The sequence below is a fragment of the Zingiber officinale genome, chromosome 3A (genome assembly GCF_018446385.1).
Source record: "Zingiber officinale cultivar Zhangliang chromosome 3A, Zo_v1.1, whole genome shotgun sequence".
Taxonomy (NCBI): Eukaryota; Viridiplantae; Streptophyta; class Magnoliopsida; order Zingiberales; family Zingiberaceae; genus Zingiber; species Zingiber officinale.
Window position 1 is genome coordinate 149,124,971 of NC_055990.1, and position 19,808 is coordinate 149,144,778.

The 19,808-nt window shown below is 38.0% G+C and overlaps 3 protein-coding genes across 7 annotated transcripts; 2 read left to right on the forward strand and 1 right to left on the reverse strand.

The window, feature by feature from the left end:
- Window positions 1-723: 723 nt before the first annotated feature.
- On the forward strand, window positions 724-9,346 carry LOC122052761 (uncharacterized protein At3g49140-like). Of its 5 annotated transcripts, none has more exons than XM_042614455.1 (11): window positions 725-1,050; window positions 1,134-1,350; window positions 2,999-3,101; window positions 3,219-3,286; window positions 3,368-3,496; window positions 3,586-3,708; window positions 3,803-3,923; window positions 4,045-4,139; window positions 4,767-4,919; window positions 5,699-5,794; window positions 8,998-9,346. In XM_042614455.1, the coding sequence occupies exons 1-11, from the start codon at window positions 872-874 to the stop codon at window positions 9,094-9,096; spliced, it is 1,383 nt and encodes a 460-aa protein (XP_042470389.1). In that variant the 5' UTR covers window positions 725-871; the 3' UTR covers window positions 9,097-9,346. The 5 variants fall into 5 exon arrangements, with proteins under 5 accessions (XP_042470390.1, XP_042470392.1, XP_042470393.1 ...); XM_042614457.1 differs by having other exon boundaries at window positions 5,699-5,757; XM_042614456.1 differs by lacking the exon at window positions 5,699-5,794 and having other exon boundaries at window positions 724-1,050.
- Window positions 9,347-12,152: 2,806 nt separating this feature from the next.
- LOC122052763 (UDP-D-apiose/UDP-D-xylose synthase 2-like) lies at window positions 12,153-15,630 on the forward strand. Its single transcript, XM_042614460.1, has 9 exons — window positions 12,153-12,654; window positions 12,772-12,864; window positions 12,947-13,054; window positions 14,311-14,425; window positions 14,508-14,641; window positions 14,722-14,823; window positions 14,979-15,071; window positions 15,132-15,267; window positions 15,347-15,630. Exons 1-9 carry the CDS (start codon window positions 12,358-12,360, stop codon window positions 15,460-15,462), a joined length of 1,194 nt encoding a protein of 397 aa, XP_042470394.1. The 5' UTR covers window positions 12,153-12,357; the 3' UTR covers window positions 15,463-15,630.
- A 561-nt stretch (window positions 15,631-16,191) lies between these two features.
- On the reverse strand, window positions 16,192-19,517 carry LOC122052764 (multiple organellar RNA editing factor 8, chloroplastic/mitochondrial-like). The gene is made up of 4 exons (XM_042614462.1): window positions 19,081-19,517; window positions 18,292-18,389; window positions 18,136-18,201; window positions 16,192-17,458 (listed from the first exon to the last, which is right to left on the reverse strand). Exons 1-4 carry the CDS (start codon window positions 19,449-19,451, stop codon window positions 16,389-16,391), a joined length of 1,605 nt encoding a protein of 534 aa, XP_042470396.1. The 5' UTR covers window positions 19,452-19,517; the 3' UTR covers window positions 16,192-16,388.
- Window positions 19,518-19,808: the final 291 nt, after the last annotated feature.

Sequence of the window (19,808 nt, forward strand, 5' to 3'; positions counted from 1 at the left end):
TAAAAAAAACTTAAGTACTCGAGATGGGATATGCACTTACAATATCTCCAATGTAAGCTTTTTAAAAGGTTTGTAAAATTAAAAAAACTCAAAAAAAAAATTCTAATGAGTGGAGAGATAAACTTTGAGGTTTTTATTTTAAGAGCAATTTTGATTTTAAGAGTAGCTTTGAGTCATTAATCATTGAAAAAGTAATATTACATGTTTGACTTTTTAAAACCATTAATTATTTTATTTAATAATTAAATTATACATTTTCGTTTTGAAAATAAATATATTTGATAAATTAAAAAAATACAAATGACTATAATTAAATTAAAATTCATAAGTTAATTAAATATTAAATAAAAATTATAAATTAAATTAAATTAAAAATCATAAGTTCATTAATTTATTAATTAAAATTACAAATAAATTAAATGAGAATTAAATAAAATATTAAGTAAAAATTATAGAGAGATATTAAATGAAAAAATAATAAATAAAGATGTGTCATTTGTAATGTAAGACTCATACAAAAATTATATGGAAGTATTTTAATTGTGGAGATAATAGTAAATTTTTTTATTTTTATATGATATTGATGTGATATATTGAAAAATACAATAAAATCTATGGTGAGATTTAATTATTGAGATGCCCTTAGCGCCACCCGGTCCGCACAGAGATTAGACCCGAGTCGATATCCACATCGGTGCTACATACATTGCATCGGGATCTGCATATACGAATAATCATTAGCCGCCTCGATGGCGAGCTGCACCAATCTCCGATCCAGGGAAAGCTCGGCCACCCATTTTCTATCGCTGCGGATATCCGCTGGTGCTGCCAACGCCGCGCGCCCGGAGGCGGACGACCTCCTAAAGTCAAGATGCTGACCGCGATGGACTCCTCCCTGGCTATCCGCTTGCGCCACTGCTCAAGCGGCGGTGCCTGCCTTCAGCCGCCGCCGCCTGCGCCGCCGCCTCAGGCGATTCTGTCGGTTGTCGTCGGGGCATTCCCAAGGTTCCCGTCCCAAGGCAAGCGGAGAATTTCCGGAGGAGGCTTCGGGTGAACTCTTGCCCCCTCCTTGCCTTTTTTTTTGTTAGTGGCGTCTTTGATGCTTAATCCCTTTTCTCGGAAATGCCCACTAGGATCTTTATTGATAGCTGCTATCAATCTCGCCGGGGTCTTCCTCTTTCTTCCAGAGTTCGTTCTTCGCAAGGCGATGCAGGTTCGCTGCCGGATTCACCGAGAAGCAACTCGAAGCCACGTTACCATCCTTCTGAGGAAATCCAAGAGCTGAATCCTTCTGCTACTGGAGAAGAGAGGTGTCTCACAGTGGCGGAGACTGCTAGGACCATAATAGAGGTAACAACTACATAAATTACTGAATGAGCAAGATAGTTGACAATAATGCCTGTAAGGTCAGGACCGAATCGCAGCTATAATTTTTACTTGACTAGAGATTCAAACCTGTAGAATAGTATAGATCGTGCTTTGTGAACTCCGCCAGTATAAAGCAAATCGTTCTGGGATGGTAGAATAGCATTGATTATCAATCTATGTTGTTCACTAAACAATGTAGTACAATAAGCAACATAAGGTAATAATGCATCCAAAATGCCAATTAGCCAAAGAGTACACACGAGTCAGCAGATAAACTCACATATAAAAAAAAATCAAATTTACTTAGAAAATCTCTTGCAAGAGTAAGGATGAAAACCGCAACAGAGAAATCCACTAAACAGTAGTATAAGGAGTTTACAACTATTCTCTATTGAATATTGCCAAATTAATCTATCCAAGCATATCACGGCATAATGCAACAAAAAAAGGCAATGGTATAACATAAATCATGCCTAAGTTATCTCTGATGTTAAAAATGATTTGCCCTGTGCAGAGATGTTCTCCACATCTATAGCACCTCAAATCATGATGAAGGCTTGATTTATCACTTAGTCTTGCTGTTGAACACTCTCCAAGATGTATGTTCACATTCTTTGATGATTCTTCTCCTTCTCTATAGAATTTTAGAGAAATTTGCTCACAAAGCCAACAATATTGTTTATACCTGGCCTAAAGCATATCTAGTGATTCAACTGTTTGTGAACAATTGAATTTCCTTTTTTCTGTCTCCAGAAGTGAACTAAAATCATATCTAGTAACAAATAACTGATGATGCATGATATAATGTTATAGGCACCACTTGGCTGATCTCATTCTCTACCTTCTTTTACCTCTTAACTTCTGCTTTATGAACTTGCAATTCCCCTTAGAGTTTCCAAGTTACAACAAGATGTTTCTTTTTTCTATACTCTTTGTGGCTTGCCACCCAGCCTATATTTAATTTACCCTAAGGTTTCTTGCTTTGTTCTTTTGCCCTTATCTTCTTTGACAAATGCATCATGTTTTTATGCATCCCTGAAAATAATACTATCTTGTTGGTTACATGTTATAGAGGTATAGATAGTCACTCATTCATTAAAATTCATGCCTTGTTGATTGGCATTGTTGCTTGTCTTGGTCCCAGATCTAATTTCAATAATACATTTAGATAGGAGCACTAAAATTGCATTTTTAAGATTAGGCCTCATAGATATCTAGATATCTGAAGGGCCATAATCATATTTTCATTATTCTTGATTGCAAAAAATCTAAATATCTAATCATTATTTCCTGTAATATAAGTAAATGCACATATTTTCATCTCATTGTAGACATTATGATCTTCATATAAATGGACACCCAAAACTTATACTAAAATTAAGGCTGAAGCCAATCTAAGTGTCGTACAATCCTATGCCATATTAAATGCGCAATCAAAACTTATACTAAAATTCAATTCCTATTCTCAAGTGAAATTTCTTCCCAACTATTGAAAGATGAAGGAAATGCTATGTGTTGTACAATCTTATTTTTCTTTGATAATGTCATAAAAGCTAAATAAGTCATGTTTGCAATTTAGATTTTAAACTTATTTTTATGTTGCAATTTGGCATGTATATGCCTTGTCTAGGTGAACAGCAAAGCAACTATTGTCTTTTCAGGATTCACTGATGATGTAGTGGATCAAAATATTGTTTTGCCTTATTTACCATACTTAACTGATGAACATGGAGGTACACTGAAATACTTGTTTAACTGTTGTGAATTGTGATATCTATTACACTGGGGACAAACACTTTTCCCCCTGTTTTATCTCCTCACTTATGTTTTTCATGATACACTTTGGGCAGATATTTATTTTGAGGTGGGCAATGAGAAAGAAATTTTGCAAACTCTGATCGCAGATGATACATTAGTGGTATTATACTATTAATTTTTAATGAATTTGTTACCTTTTCTATTTGTTCTAGATTTCACAAGAAAATTAATTGTAGTGCAGCAAGTTATAATTGGTTTGGACAATGTGGAAATGCTACCAGAGATGGACCTATTAGGGCCAGCTGATCTTGATTATGGAGTCGAAGAAAGTTCTAGTGATGAAAGTACCAGTGATGAAGAATATGAAGAGGTTTGGGGACAAGATGATTCTGTGATATGAGTTTTATTGTTTTTTGTGACTGCATATTGAAGATGTCATTATTAGTATTTCTTGGGCAGAATGTTGTGATCATTCAAGAAGATGAAATAGATGAGATTCTCTCTGATGATATAAGTGATTGGACAAATTTGGAAACAATGCGATCTTGTCACCCTATGTATTTTGCTAAGAAAATGGAGGAGGTACATAAACTGCTTATTTGCTTATTTTACATGAAAGCTTTATATTTTCATGTGCAGTCTTTAGCCACACAAATTTCATTCTTCTTCTTCTCAGTCTATATTAACTGATAATTTGGACTGGATGGATCAACCTCCTGCTAGCATTGTCATTCGAGGTCATTTGAGACCTGCTTTTGTTGAGGAGAACACAAATATCAAGAAGATTCCATATAGTGGTATAGAATAGATATGCTTCTTCCAACTTTGGAAAAAATGATATAGAATCTTATATTATAAAATATCTGTTTTCTGGTAACTTTACTCCATTAGTGATCAAGTAGCATGTTTGTCATACAGGAGAATCAGATAATGACAGAAGTTCGAGTAATGGAGCTGCTTTTTATAAATTGGAGATGATTAATATTCAGATAGTTTCTGCATATGGAAGCCAGGCATGTCTTCCTTGACAAAAACCCAGATTGTAGTAGCACTGCAGCACTTTTCCTTAAACAGAAATTTGACTTAGTAGCATTGTAGCACTTTTCCTTGTCAAACTCTGGCCATAGTAGCATTTTAACACACCAAAATGCATCTCTGGAGTTTCCCTATCTCAGTTTGCATCCAAACTGGAAACAATCAGATAGTTGCACACTTTTTCAAATGCTAGCCAAGTTTCATCTCAAAAAGCATGTCTATCTCTACAAGGTTTATATAAATTTATATGGCTATTTCAAGAGGGTTATTATTGCATGTGTCCATTATGTAAAATTGTAAATCACAATCAATTTGGAAATAAGATTGTCACTACTGATAATTCACGAATAGTTTTTGTGTCCATTTTAGTTGTCTAAATCTACTGCAGAGATTTCTCTCCATTCCTTTTAGTTTAGCATGTTCTATTAACGATCACCAATCATTGGTGAACTGAAAATCTTATGTTCCATTTCTCTCACTTGGATTCCATTGTTTTGGTTCTTGGTTGGGGTTTACACATTGGTCACTTAGTTTTTTTTTAATTCCAAGTTGTTTTTTTTTTGGTCTAATGTTCAGTAAACATATTCCTGGATGTTTACTTACAGTTTGCTGTGAAAATTCAAGACTTTCTGGAAGCTCAACCAGATGTTCTTGCACATTCAGCTGCAAACATTTTATCTCGACTAAAAGCTGGTGGTGAGAAGATCTCACAAGCCCTTAAAAACCTATGCCTGAGGCAAAAGAGTATGAATGTGGAGGTAATGTGGTAGCCATCACAATATCTTTCATGTTGTTAGATAAGGCAAGATACCTTGTTTTGTAAGGCATATGTCTAGATAGAATTGGCTATTTGTATAAAGTTATTCATGTTTAAAAGGGAGAAGACCTTATATTCGTATCCTCTCGTCTTTCTTCTCGTGCATCAAGCACCCCCTTCTAGTTTAGTAGCATAGTAGAGATTTTAGGAAAAGAGGGGGAATATGAGGATTTTGTTGTGAAAAAGGATGGCCATCTCCTCTTTAAATAAATGATCCAATAAGAACAAGTTAAAGGATTTGACTTGGTAAGGGGTTTTGTCCAATAGGAAGAGCTTGCTCAATTTAAAATTTATGTAAATTTATTTATTAAATAAATAATAAAATAAATTGAAAACTTAGACTTTTATATACTATGTGGTTAACGAGTTGCTTCTTAAAGTTTAAACCTTAAACCTTCACTAAATATAATAGTTTATGTTGAAATATGACATTATGGTGCGTGATATTTTGAACTACACTTTTAAATCTACATTCACTAAGACATACAACATTGAAATTGTGAATTTATGGTGTGCATTAATGTAATGGTCATTATATGCACCTTGATTTTTTTAACGTAATGATTGTTATACCGCATTACTTGAGTAAATTGCATTTTTCTCCTAGAGATTCAGAATTATATTGTTTCCATGTATTGATTCCATGCCATTGGTCGAGTTCCTAAATATTATAATTTAATCCTATCTTCATTTTTGAGATCCTATATTGTCGTGCTTCAGGAGGCTGTTGCAATTGGAGTTGATAGTCTTGGTTTTGACTTGAGAATTTGCTCAGGAAGGCAAGTTCAAACCTTAAGATTTTCATTTGACACACAAGTAAGCTTTTGCTTGACTCAATAATAAGTTTCAATTTTTTTGTTCTTTCTTGGATATTTCTGTTACCAAAACTTTGTGAAGATGGATCTCATAACCAGATCTAGTAAGAAAAAGTAAATCTAGTAAGAAATCTGAAAATTAACAAAACTATAAGAAAGAATTGATGACTTAGGTTTGATAAGTATCAGTAGTTGGCTTAAACGAGTTGTTGCCATGTTTGAGTGCCAACAGGTGTTAATGGCATTGGGAGTGGAGATAGGAAGAAGATGAAGAAAAAGAAAAGAAGGGCATCAATGTTCCTAAAGGAGTTATTCCTTGGTGTCTTCCTTTAGTTGACAGGCCAAATCGAGACAATTTTGGTACCATGATGAAGTACCAACAATGGTGTCAATGGTAAATCAGGGGTGGAGGGAGGAAGGAGGAGGAGGTAGTTGTGTTCCTGGAGCAAGTATTCTATGGATTCTTTCTTTAGTTAATGGAAATCGGTCTAGCTTTCAGCCCCTCTAGAATTATTTGTGGAAATTCTTTCTTATGCGGTCCTCGCAGAGTTGTTCTTGAGCTAAGTAGAATCCTTTGTGAATTTATCTTGCATGGTCCTGACCTCACTTTCACGAGTCATTGCACTCGCATAGTTGTACCAAGTCATCGTGGAGCTTGAAGAAACCACTTCTCTTGATGAAGATGTTTTCAGTTGTTCTTAGCTGTCACAGAGGAGAAATTGTTCAAAGTCCTCTCACAGAAGTTGTTCACAGAATGCTTGCTTGGAAGAAAACTCTTGTTTCACCTATCTCATCCCATTCTACTTGCAAATCGACAAGCAGGATGAGATGTTTCACTTGTGTTGACATATTTCAAACCATAGGACAACCACGTCTCATCAGATGTGATAAATTCCATGATATGCTCTTGAACCCTCATGTGTGGCAAATCTACATCCAGCCAGAAATATTTTTAATGGCATGGTTTAGCTGACAAGTTTCACAATTGTCTCTCTGTGTACAATTTTATTGCATGAACTATATTCATCCATGGTCATAAGCAACATATAAGAACAAACCAAGTAGAGAATGACAAAAGTGATATTGTTTGAAAAAGAAATGAAAAATATTAGAAGACAATGTGCTCATTATTATCTCTATGACTTAACACATAAATAGGGTGTGAAAGTGTCTAGCTGATGAAGGAATTGTTTCTGTAGGGAACGATAACATTAACCATGTCCACCGTGAATAACTGGAAGGTGAAAGAAATATGAAGGGAAATAAGTTGATAAAACACTTAAAAAATACAACGTGCTTTGGTATATTCAATAGTCAGTTTAAAAGACCACAACATATAACAACAGGTTTTGCCCTGTCGAGCATGCTTTTGTTGGAAATAAAAAAGGAAAGAAACAATATATTACTTAGTTCTTCCAGCCTTCTCTAACACAATGAAAAGTGATGTCTCATGAGCAACAAATAATGGTTGTCCCTGAATAAATTCCATGTGATAGGCAAAACATTGTGTGCCGGTGGATCCCTTTTACCATAATCTCTCAAAGAATATGAAATCAGATTGCAGTTGAAATATGAAACTGGAACACTTCCGGTCTTGAACTTCTTGTATCCTAGAAGTTTGAATTTGCTCTCTCTAAGAGCAGGCTTCCTTGAAGGACTTGACTATGATGTCAAATTGCACATGGACGATTCTTCAATCAATCTTATTAAAAGGAATATGAAGACAACAGCAAGCAACTGTTTTTATTTAGCATGGTGAATTTTACTCGTGTTATCTGTCAAGCAGGCACTTTCTCACTTATCATAGTGGCTTCACTCTAACTCAAATCTATACAAGAACACAACCTTAACACTATTCTATTTCACATACTCTGAGGTCTGCATATGGAATATAATGGCCCGACACTCTTGGAAGGCCATGAACGATTATGCCATATTGTCATCACAATGATTATCCACCTTTTCTCTTCAATGTTGGTTTTTTCAAGAGATATTTTCTTTCTCTGTGTATCCTTGATCTGGGATAATTATTTCTCTGCTTTTTGCCAACCTGACTCATTGGTGCGAGCATTTTCCATATGGCTTACAATATGAAATCTTTTGTATGTCCACTTATTTAACCAATTCTAAGATTTTTAATACACATTGGGAATTATTGATGATCCTGTCTGAAAATCATGGAGACAGAAAGCTGGGATGTGGTTGTTGCGTTGACTCGATATAAACCACGCTCGGATCTGCAAGCACAAGAGACGTCAGTGCTGAGCCAGAGAAGGGGTCCCGACGTTGGTCCTTCGACACTCAAATCAGTGACCGGCACAAAGAAGAAGACCGAACAACAGTAGCACAAGCATAAACAGTGAATAATGTGCACCTCTGTTGGTGTACGGACCCCCCTTTATATAATGCCCTGGTGGGCGATATGTGCGCTTTTGAGGCGTGGGCACGTTCTCCCATTGGTGGTGGACACGTTCCCCAATTGGTCATGTTCTCCAATTGGTCCTGGACACGTGGTCATGGGTGCGTTCTCCAATTGGTCGTGGGCATGTCCTCCGATTTGTCGCCATACGATCTGTCTGTTGACCATGCCTCATGTCGGCGACCCTATCTCTCAAAAGGATATCTTGAGATAGGTCAGCGATCCTGCCGCTCGACCGAGCGAGATAACCACTCTACCCAGTACTCCTCCACTTGGTCGACCTCGATTGTTCTTCTTTGCGGCGATTGGGTATAGTAGGTTGCTGCCTCTCGATCGGACAAGCACTCCGGTCTCCTGGTATTCTACCGCTCTGTACTGAGCGTCTGGCGATCTTACCATACTGTTTCGAGCTAGGCGGGTGGTCAACTCGGCCAAGCCCGTTGCCGCTCGGACATTGTCTGCCCGATCGGCCCTTGTGATCGACCTCCTCTTGGCCTCCATAGGCAGCCCTTTGACACCCTGGTGTTGACCATCTCAAGTTTGACCTCCACTTAGGCAGTTGACCCATACCGGGCGGGGCCCCCTTTATCACCGCATCAATTGATAAACATTAGAGGATCCATTATATTGACTTTCTATACTACTATCAAGCTCCATTTCGTTTTGACTACAGTGAATACAAAACTATCTATTTTTTATGGTTCTCGGTTGACATGATAACATTTATGTGTAACACCTTGGTGTTTACTGCAAAACTTAAAGCTCTTCTTGTTTTATACTTTCAGGCGACATCAGAGTTTAGCGCAGAAAAGCAGCTAAATGATCTTCTTTTTCCCCGACAGCAGCAGAAACAGCAGAGCTGGCAGCAAGCTCATCAGGATTAGACAGCTGACAAGTTTGATTATAGCATATCTAGCCGATTCATCTTCATATCCTGAGGTGGGATCGTCTGATCTTTCATCCCCGCCATCAGGTCATCTATTGCATATAACTTGTCTCTCAATTCCTAGCTCTTGATCAGGGAAGCCACTGTAGCTTGGAAGTATATTGATTGATCTGGTAAGGCTTCACTTACATTATCATCAACAATTTTTAAGCAATATTATGGTCAAATTGTGAGGCATAGAAGGTTTATACTTTTATAGTGCTCCCACTGGTTGTTTTCACTTGATAACTTTTTGTTACGTTAGCCACCTTTTTTGGGACAAAAAATATGATTCCACACTAATATGTTCACATTAATATGAAAACATTTTAAGAAATGGCTCCATATGTCTGATGATATCATGTCTAACTTATTAGCTGCAATAGTAGGATTAAGCACTCATTTATCCCGAAAGTAAAGACAAGCCTAGCCCTTTACTGCTTTAGAAGTGTTTAAACGAAGTAACTGAGATGATATCAGGGAACACTAGGAAGTGATTTGACTATTGAAACTGCTGCAATTTGGTTTTGTTTTTTTTTTTTTTAAATTAACAAGATGTTCAGGGAATTTTTAGACTTCCAATGAGACATTTCCAGGAATAATTAAATCCACCTCATTGCATGACGCACATAAACAAGATGTAACATTAGCAAAATGACAAATTACAGGTTACATGAAATACTCACAAATACAACTCAAAACTGCAGCTATTCCATGTCTTCAAATTTCTTAGATATATTAACCAGAGTCTGGTCATAGTTACACACTTGACACCCTAACCTTGATTGTAGCATCAGCTATCGAAATTAATGACTGCAAAAAAAGATCACTGCCAAGAAGAATAAGAGGATTTGTTCTTATGCCAAAATTTGAGAACACAGGTAGTTTTAGTAAAAATTAAGCTTGCACAATCATTTGTGTTCATGATGTATAGACCTGATCGTTTATCATATTGCTAGACCTTTCATGGCCCCCTTCGTTTTGACTTTTTGTTGTTTAATTCAAAAGAAGCAGCTAGTCGGACCTCGTTCCTCCCTCCACTTGATCAATCCCTGCAAGTAAATACAACGTTAAGCACAATTGGAATTAAATAAATCTAAGTAAGGGTAAATTTAAGCACATGGTTAAGGCTTTGCATTGGCAAAATATAAAACATTCAAATTTTTGACATTTTGATTATATCATGTTTACATTTTAATGAAAATTGTTGTTGTCAATCTTTAATTTTCATGCTAGAAATCAAACCAAAAACTTTAAGTCGTGTGAATTGTTAGTGTTTTGAGTTGAAATATATTTTTAAAAAGATTTTGATAATAATTCTTTTGATGACTCAAAGTCATATATTCTAACAATTAAATTAAGTTAGGTTTGCTGTTTGAATGGAAACATAGTTAGAGGCTTCTAGTCCCTAGTCATTCAATGCTGTTCGTCTTAGAATTTACCTTGTCAAGCATTTGCACCTAAGTTCATTGAGTTTGCTCCAGGTTATTCATCATCCTACCTCTGAGTTTGTCTTATCATACATCTCTGAGCCATCGAGTCAAATGATCTTATGATCCCATCAAACCAACATAACCCTATTGAATCAACATGCTCTACAAACTTCATGTTCACATCAACATGCTCTATAAGCTCCATGTTCACTTTGTTAAATTATAAAATGAACCTAATTTAAATTTTTTGTTAAACAAATCAAAGTAATCTAGTCAAACCTAACCATTTAGAAACATTGTAGCACCAATAAAACCGTCAACTGAATGGATTCCCGAGTTGTATTTGTCAAAGAACTTCAGTTTTGAACCTTTTCTTAGGCTTATGAATACCAAGTCAAATAAAAGGGAACTATCTAGTTGCTACTCGATTGAATGAGATTAAAGTTAGTCAAAACATGATGGCAATTGTCCAAGTGGTCATAGTGTATAGAATGTTTCTGTTTAGAGTTTAGTCGATTGGGTAGGAAGCATTTTAGCAATTGACTAGTTAAAGAGTCGTTGATCTCCAATGGCTACATTCGGCACTTTAGTTGACCAAGGTCTATTACAATTAACTAGAGGTAGACCTTTAGAAAACATTTGTTCCTGTGCTCAAGTTGTTGAAGTGCTTAAAGGGTTACACACGCATAAATGCTCTATATATTTCTAACATTTAAAAAAAGATTTTGCAGACGTTCCGATTTATTTTTGAGAATCGGGACATTCGGTAATATTTTTGGACGTCCAGATTGAAAAGGGTAGATCTATTATAAATATGTAAGGTAAGGGTGTGCCATGAGGATATTCAGATCAAGTTATTTAAATAGGAATGATAATGAATCGGGTTTAAATTTGACCTTTATTAAATTCGTCTTATTCAAGATGAATTTAAATCTAGGCCCTTGACTAGACTGCTGGGTCAAATTGTCTTGATCGAAAGGTCTAAATAATTTCTGCTCTTTATTAAAAAAAGGTCACTGTATTAAAAGTTTTATTTATTATAATTGTTCTCACGTTAAAAGTTGGAAAATATATTTTCTGAAAACAACAGCAGCTCAGCCTTGTACTGGCACAAAGTGTCGGTGTAATTTGTCGGTGATCCACTTTCAGCTCCTCACAATAATTCGATCGCATTTTTTTCGTCCTTCCTCGATATTGCCAGCGGGGTCCCACCGAGCTGAGCCTGGATCCAGCACGAGCACGCCACACGTACACCTCAATTATTTGACGAAAAACTTTTTTTTTCTAATTAAACTAAAACTATTAATTAATCTGAAATCAGATTATCTGTCTTAAGATTCTTGTGTCCCATTTCTCCTGGTGGATCGGATGATCATGATATGTTCATGATGTGTATTATATTTTTAAGATGGGATCTAATTCGTCCGTTCGGCGAAGGGACATAAGGATACGAAAATCTTGGGACTGAAGATCTAATTTCAATTAATCCACCGGTGGAGAGAAAAGCTTGGGCTGGGCCTGGGCCGAAGGCCTGGGCGGACCGGTCCTCCGCCTTTAAATACCGCATCGGAACATTCTCTCCTTTGGCTCAGCACCAAAACATCCTCCGCTCCGCTTGCTCCAAATCCGTCGCTCTGCTCCTCCTCCTCCTCCTACACCGCCCAAATCCCAATCGCATCGGCAGCGGAAACCTAGGCGACAAACAAGTGCCACATACTGTATTCCCTCTTTGGCCTTTTTCTCTTCGTCTACGGTACGATTTCCTTTGTAAACCAAGGGATTCGGAGATGGCAGCGGTTGCTAGGCTGGATCTCGGCGGAAGCCCCATCGCGCCCATGACCATCTGCATGATCGGGGCCGGTGGGTTCATCGGATCCCACCTCTGCGAGAAGCTGATGGCGGAGACCCCGCACACGGTGCTGGCCGTCGACGTCTACAATGACAAGATCAAGCACCTGCTCGACCCGCCAGCCTACGCAGAGGGGCAGCAGGCCCGCCACCCGTGGGATGGCCGGATCCAGTTCCACCGCCTCAACATCAAGCACGATTCCAGGCTCGAGGGACTCATCAAGATGTCCGACCTGGTTCGTCCTAATTACCACTTGCTCGTCCACTCCACTGCAATATGATGTCGCTGATGACGATTGCTGTCTTTTTTCATGGGTTATTCTGATCCAGTTTTGCCTATGCTTGGTTTGCAGACGATCAACTTGGCGGCGATTTGCACGCCAGCGGATTACAACACCCGACCTTTAGACACCATCTACAGCAATTTCATTGATGCTCTCCCCGTTGTAAGTTTTCGGTTTCTTGATTTGATTTTGATTAATTTTCGACTAGACTGTTTGCTTGACTTCTTGTAGCGTGTTTGTGCAGGTCAGGTACTGCTCAGAGAACAGCAAGCGTCTTATTCATTTTTCCACCTGTGAAGTGTATGGAAAAACAATTGGAAGTTTCCTGCCAAAGGATCACCCCCTTAGAAAGGTGCTCATCACATGATTCTCGTCTTTCCTGAATACATGGTTTTCCTGAACAGCTGATTATATGCAAGCTCAGAAATATATGACTTGTAGATAAATAGATTACAGCTTGATCACATCTATCTACTTTTCTTGATAGCGCCTGTGGTGGAAAAGTTTGTCATCTTCATTACTTATACTGACTAGCATCTAGAGTAACATAGAAGCTAATCAAGAGTTCAAGCAAAAGAAGTTGGTTCGATTCTTATGATCACATGGATTTTCATGTAAATGCGGATAATGATACCCATGACCCAAGGGCCAACCTGCTTAGTGTGTATCTGCGTCCAACGTACAACCCTGATGGTTGGATGAGGCTCCGGGTGTTTTCTTGCCTAAAGGACATGTCACCAATCTGATCACACCCAATTGACATCATCATGATAGATGGTGATTTATTTGACAACACCCACAAATGTAACAGCATAGTATAGGGTGAACGCAGATCACAGATAGGGAAAGAGGTTTTCCACCACCGTGCTTCACCTCTATCCACATCTACCTTGATGGTTTCTCAAAACTTTTTTCCATCTCAGCTCACTTCTAACTTGCTCTGACATTATCAGAAGGTCCTCATCTGTTAGAACTGACATTAACACATGTAAAACATATTTTTTTGCTAAATTTCCTCATGTTGAGACAGAAAGGGTAAGTAATTGTGTCATTTCGTCTGGTCCGTCCATATGTGGATGACTTGGTGTTGCTGAAACTCAGTGCAAGCAACTTGCATCTACTCTTAATGTCATAGCTTTTGCACAAAATTTGGTCTCTTGTCGTTCCACCCCCAAAATGCACATACAAGTATGCTGAATGGTCATATTTTTACATGTTCGCATAATGTGGTAAAGTGACTCAGTTGTCATTCTTAATTTTGAATTGGCACCACGTTATGGGATTCTGTAATGTAGATCCGCTAAGTAATTATTGCTTTTGTGTCCTAAGTTTCCTACACTTTTAATGTACCCAAAGACAACAGCCTATTGCATGCCATATTGTCCGTGGGTTTGTAAGTGACTTCCTCAATAGTCAAGCTAGTTGAATTGGTGAAACTCACATTAAGAGCACTGATAGGGTTCATTGTTGTACACACTAGACCTAGCAAATCATTTTTATGTTGTTGCAGCACTACTATTTATGTTTGCTTATATTGTTACTCCAATATATTTCTTACAAGATATTTTCTTTTTGATTCTGCTAATATGGGTGTCTGTGATCAAATAGGACCCAGAATTCTATGTACTTAAAGAAGATGCCTCCCCTTGCATATTTGGTCCTATTGAGAAGCAAAGGTGGTCTTATGCATGTGCAAAGCAACTTATTGAGAGACTAATATATGGTGAAATAACTTACAAAATTCTTTTATTTGTGTACTGTTATTATTACATTTTGTACTTACATTTAATGTCAATTTCTTGAAGCTGAGGGTGCGGAAAATGGTCTTGAGTTCACTATTGTGAGGCCTTTTAATTGGATTGGACCGAGGATGGACTTTATTCCCGGGATAGATGGTCCTAGTGAGGGTGTTCCTAGAGTTTTGGCATGTTTTAGCAATGTATGTATTAGCCATTATATCGGAGTAAATACGTATACTTCTGACATTGAGACATGACATCATTTTTCCACCCGAAACAGAATCTTCTACGTCATGAGCCGCTGAAACTTGTTGATGGCGGACAGTCCCAACGAACATTTGTCTATATTAAAGATGCGATAGAGGCTGTTCTGCTTATGATTGTGAGCATATCTAATATTCCTATCTTGTATATTTTCAATTAAAGTAATGTTCTCACATCTTGCTAGAAATCTTGCTTGAGCTAATAACTTTCTTTTTCAACCTTTATCCTTCCTCTATATTTGCTATTAAATAAGCAGTTGTTACATCTCTGCAGGAAAATCCTGCTCGTGCTAATGGTCATATCTTTAATGTGGGAAATCCTAACAATGAAGTCACTGTAAAGCAACTTGCTGAAATCATGATACAGGTACGTGCTTGCTATTAGTAATGCAAGTGTTCTTCTTGTGTTCTGATGTCTCGTCTTCAGGTGTATTCAAAGGTGTCTGGGGAACCTCCTGCGGAGGTGCCTACCATTGATGTGAGTTCCAAAGAGTTCTACGGTGAAGGATACGATGACAGTGATAAGCGAATTCCTGACATGACAATTATCAACAAACAGCTAGGTAGTTTTGCTGGCGTTAAAGCAAGTTTCACTTTACAGATTTGAATTCCAGATACAAGTTAATGATGATGTAATTGCAGGCTGGAACCCAAAGACATCCCTGTGGGACTTGCTAGATTCAACACTGACCTATCAACACAGGACGTATGCAGAAGCCATCAGGAGATCAATGGCAAAGTCAGTTGCATCCAGCTAGATGCCTGGAACCTGATGGGTTTCTCAAACTTAGTCCTTTTTAAGGTCGTATACATGTGATGGGATGCACTATATTCTTTCGATTAGCAGTATTCATTTTTATTTCTAATGACTCAAATGAGCATTTATTAAACAAATTGAAACATATTCTTAGTCCTTTTTAAGGTCGTATACTTGTGTTGGGATGCACACTATATTCTTTCCATTAGCAGTATTATTTTAATTTCTATAATCAAATTGTGCATTGCACTTTCCTGTGTATGAAATCACGTACTTGATCTTCAAAATAGGTTCCCTGCCTGAAGCATCCATCCACCTTTTACTGGAATCATATACATTTGCTTTTCATCCCTTTTATTCTCTTGCTTGATTTTCACCCACTACTAAAAGGTGACTTCTCAAAAGATCCTAATTTTTTTTGTTCGTGGTCTTTGGCAATTTTCTCCAGATGCAGCAGTTTCTACTTCTCCCACTCTTTGATTTTTTTTTCCCAGCACTTTCTCCAATTGATTACTTGTCAGGTGATTCTTTCAGCTCCGTAGCAACCCGCTGCTACCATTTAAATAATAATTACATCAACATTTATAGGATAAGCAAATAAATTTATGAATTTATCCAATTTGAGTCAAATGAAATTTTACTTGTAGCTTTGGGGACTAAATTGCCTTCTTCTATCCATGAACAAGATCTAACTACTATCATGACCAGAAGCAACCAGAAGCAATAGACAGAAAGACGTTAACTGATGGAGCATTGACTTAAAACATACAAGCAATAACTGGGGAACCTTGGCCTTAGGTGTTCACAGTTTCAAATATTGAAGGCAAAGCAAATATTAAAAAATCCAAATTATAGAAATACACAGAAAATATAATAAAAGCAAGAAGCTTAGGCCCTCCTGGATAAACCATAATAAATAGCGATGTCTCAGTCTCTACCAGGCAAGTCTCTTCCTGGATAAACAGGAGCTCCTCCTTGATAACCCTCTCCGCCTTGATTATTTTGGTTGCCTCCTTGGTATCTAGAGTTAGGAGGCTGATAACTTGAAGTAACACCTTGCCCTTGATAAGGCTGCTGATTAAAGCCCTGATGACCACCAGGGTTGCCTCCTTGATATGCAGGAGCACCTCCCTGGTAGCCACCAGGATAAGTATTGGTAGGCATAGAACTACCTCCTTGGTAACCACCAGGGTTGCCTCCTTGATAACCACTGTCCGGCCCAGGTCGAGCAGAACTACCACCACCTTGATAAGTGGGAGGCATCGGAGAACTGCCTCCTTGATAACCACCAGGATTAACTTGATAGGCAGTGGGTGGTCCAGCAGGATTGCCTCTTGGATAGCCAGGGCTACTTCCAGTGGGTGGTCCAGTAAGGTTGTCTCTTGGATAATCAGGGCTGCTTCCATTACTACCAAAGCCATTACCAGGCATATTGCTCCTAGGAAAGCCATTTTGATATCCTTGGGCATCCTGGTAACCAGGACCCCCTGGTCCTCCCTGATATCGTTGGGGACCTCCTTGATAGTTAGGAACATAGCCACCTTGTTTGTTAGGTAAGGCAGTTGAATGAGGTGGTGTTTGATTTTGGTAGTTCGGTATCGAAGTGGTATTAGGTGGCATTTCATTTTGGTAGTTCAGTGTGGCACTTGCATTAGGTGGTGGTTGATTTTGGAAGTTCGGTGTGGCGCCATCTCTCAAAGGCTGTTGATTTTGGAAGTTTGGAGTGGCACCATCTCTCACAGGTGGAGCTTGGGAACTTTGTTGTGTAGTATTCTGTGACGAAAAATTTTGGAATTCCTGATTTTGAACTGGAGAAGCCTCTCTATTTTGGAAAGTCTGCATATTCTCTCTTCTCCTCTCAAAGTTCCTTGAGCGATCAAAATTGCGAGGCCTATCATTACGCCTAGACCTCTCTTGAGCACGTGCATTGTTCCTGACCCATTCTTCATGGTATTTTGGATCATAAGGAACAGCTTTTCCATCAATGAATGGTTCTCCTGTAAAAGAAATTCAAACGCCAAAGTCAAGAACAAAATATGCACACTGTTATTCTGAAAAGCAACCTAAACATCAAATCTATAACAGTAATAATCCATGTAAAATACCAGGCCACAAAATGAGTAAGAACAAACCACTACAGAATATGCATGCTGTCATTCTGAAAGGTAACCTAAACATCAAATTTATAGTAGTAATAATCCATGTAAAATACCAACTCCAAAATGAGTAATAACAAACCAACTTAAAAGTAAATTGTAGTACTATAGCTTTCTCCTTCATTTGTACCTTGTAGACTACACTTTATGTAAACCAAGAAGCACCATGATCCCAATCAACAATGTCAACAACTTGACTTCAGTATACTACTGTGACAGAGTACCTTCCTTGGCCTCCCTATTGTGCCTGTTGGCTATGCCATGTTATGTGAAGGATAGTAATAGCTTCCCTAACAACTAAATAAATTGTGCTGTAGATGTTTTTCCTTCACTAGTGCGCTATCAACTTATTTTACACAACCCCAAGAATAAAATCAACAATATCTACAACATTAACACATTGAATCATAAATTTTAAGCTGGAAATAGTCACTTTGTAGAGAACTCTCTATACTATAATAAATATACGCATTATAATTTGCAAAGGTAGTAGTGGAAGAGGAAGGCATTGCCCTCACCTCCATAATCTTTGTTCTTTACATCCAAATATGAATCAGGGAGAACCCAGCGGACTTTTGACAAAGCTGAAGTTGGAACACACAAATAAATACAATTTATTATGCTGTCACACATATATTGCCAAACATTAACATTATTAAGGTAAATCGACATACGCTTGATCTTATATGAAATTTCTTCAGAAACCTTACAACCAAAAGCAAAATAATGCTTGGTAGACACTGAATATATTGACATTCTTGCTTCATCTTCACTGTAACACCAGACCAGTTAGCAGAGTGCTAAGAGAGGATTAAAAGAAACACAGGAAACAAATTTAACAAAGTGGTACAAAGTAGAGAATGCCTGATTCAACTACAAAGTGAAGGGCAGAAAAAGAAAACTGAACATATCATCAGAAAGAGTCCTCTAAAACAGCATGACGGAGAAAAATGTAAATTATTGCACACGTATTAAAGATTATAAGGAAAATTTTCAAGGTTAGCAACTGATATAATTTTCATTGTATAAAAAAATCACTAAGATGTAACTATAAAGAATAAAGGCGTCTTACAGCTGCTAATTTTAGATTTGAATGCCAACTACTTCAAATATATTATTAACTAACCTAAAAATTCTAAATTCAAATAGGCAAATAACTCCAGCACTATCCCACACTAAATGAGGTGTTTAATTGGAAGAGGAATTAGGACGAGAGAAAGTAATTTAAGAGGGAAAAGAAAATAAATAATATTTTCTTTCATTTCAAAGAAAATAAACACGAGGAAGCGATAGTTTGCATCGATGGGAACACAGCATGAACAAAAGAGAAAGCGACTGAAACAAAAGCGGAGATCACCAAAACATAATCTTCTCGACACTAAATAAATACACAGGAGTGATTATCAAAGATAGCTTCGCGGTGCGACCAGCTTCACCGAGTCAACCGAGAAAGAAAAACTAACCTGCCAAGGACCTCGGCTAGGGTCTTGATATAGCCATCAATAATCTCATCACGAGTGAGGGAGGGATCGGGTGGCTCCATGACAACAAGCCAGTGCTCAAAGTCGCAGCCGTCGAGGAGAATAGTCTCCTTAGGGGGGCGATTGCTCCAGTTCGGCGACGGATCATTTAAAGATGATGTCGTGGGCCGAGTAGAGAAGCACCGGAACCCGGATCTCACCGGACTACGGCGGAGCAAGAAGCCTACGGGGGCGGCCGCAACGAGGGGGCGGAGGCGGAGTAAAGGAGAAGCGCCGGGGAGAGAGAGAGCCCGAGACGCGTGAGGGGAAAGAGGGACGGAGCGCAGCAACGACACGAAAGTCCGGCACGCCATGGAGTCGGAACAAAACCCCTAAAACCCTAGAGATAAGGGAGGCGTAGTTGCGCTGAAGAAGTCATTCGAGGGATGATTTTATAGAGAGAGGCGGCGGTTCATGAGAACCGTAGGGTTTAGGGTAAGACCGGAGAGTTTACCGTATTATGCGAATCTCATTCATATGGGCCGGGCCGGAACTAAGATTGCTAAAAAATTATAATTGTATTGATACCATGCATTTATATTGAAAAAGCAAAAAAAAAAATTGTAAGGGAGTATTTTATAATATTAATATGGATATATCAAGTTACATATCTTTCTTTAATTTTATATAAATATTAATATAAAATTGATAAGAGAGTATTTTATCATATT

Bases quoted from the DNA above. Each gene is read 5' to 3' on its own strand.
- LOC122052761 (XM_042614455.1), top strand. From the start codon at position 872: ATGCTGACCGCGATGGACTCCTCCCTGGCTATCCGCTTGCGCCACTGC. The intron at 3,497-3,585 runs GTTTGGGGACAA...TTTCTTGGGCAG, and splicing joins GTGATGAAGAATATGAAGAG to AATGTTGTGATCATTCAAGA. The intron at 5,795-8,997 runs GTAAGCTTTTGC...TTATACTTTCAG, and splicing joins GATTTTCATTTGACACACAA to GCGACATCAGAGTTTAGCGC.
- LOC122052763 (XM_042614460.1), top strand. From the start codon at position 12,358: ATGGCAGCGGTTGCTAGGCTGGATCTCGGCGGAAGCCCCATCGCGCCC. The intron at 14,642-14,721 runs GTATGTATTAGC...CACCCGAAACAG, and splicing joins TTTTGGCATGTTTTAGCAAT to AATCTTCTACGTCATGAGCC. The intron at 14,824-14,978 runs GTGAGCATATCT...ACATCTCTGCAG, and splicing joins AGGCTGTTCTGCTTATGATT to GAAAATCCTGCTCGTGCTAA.
- LOC122052764 (XM_042614462.1), bottom strand. From the start codon at position 19,451: ATGGCGTGCCGGACTTTCGTGTCGTTGCTGCGCTCCGTCCCTCTTTCC. The intron at 18,390-19,080 runs GTTAGTTTTTCT...CTGGTGTTACAG, and splicing joins CTAGCCGAGGTCCTTGGCAG to TGAAGATGAAGCAAGAATGT. The intron at 18,202-18,291 runs GTATGTCGATTT...TTCCAACTTCAG, and splicing joins AATTTCATATAAGATCAAGC to CTTTGTCAAAAGTCCGCTGG.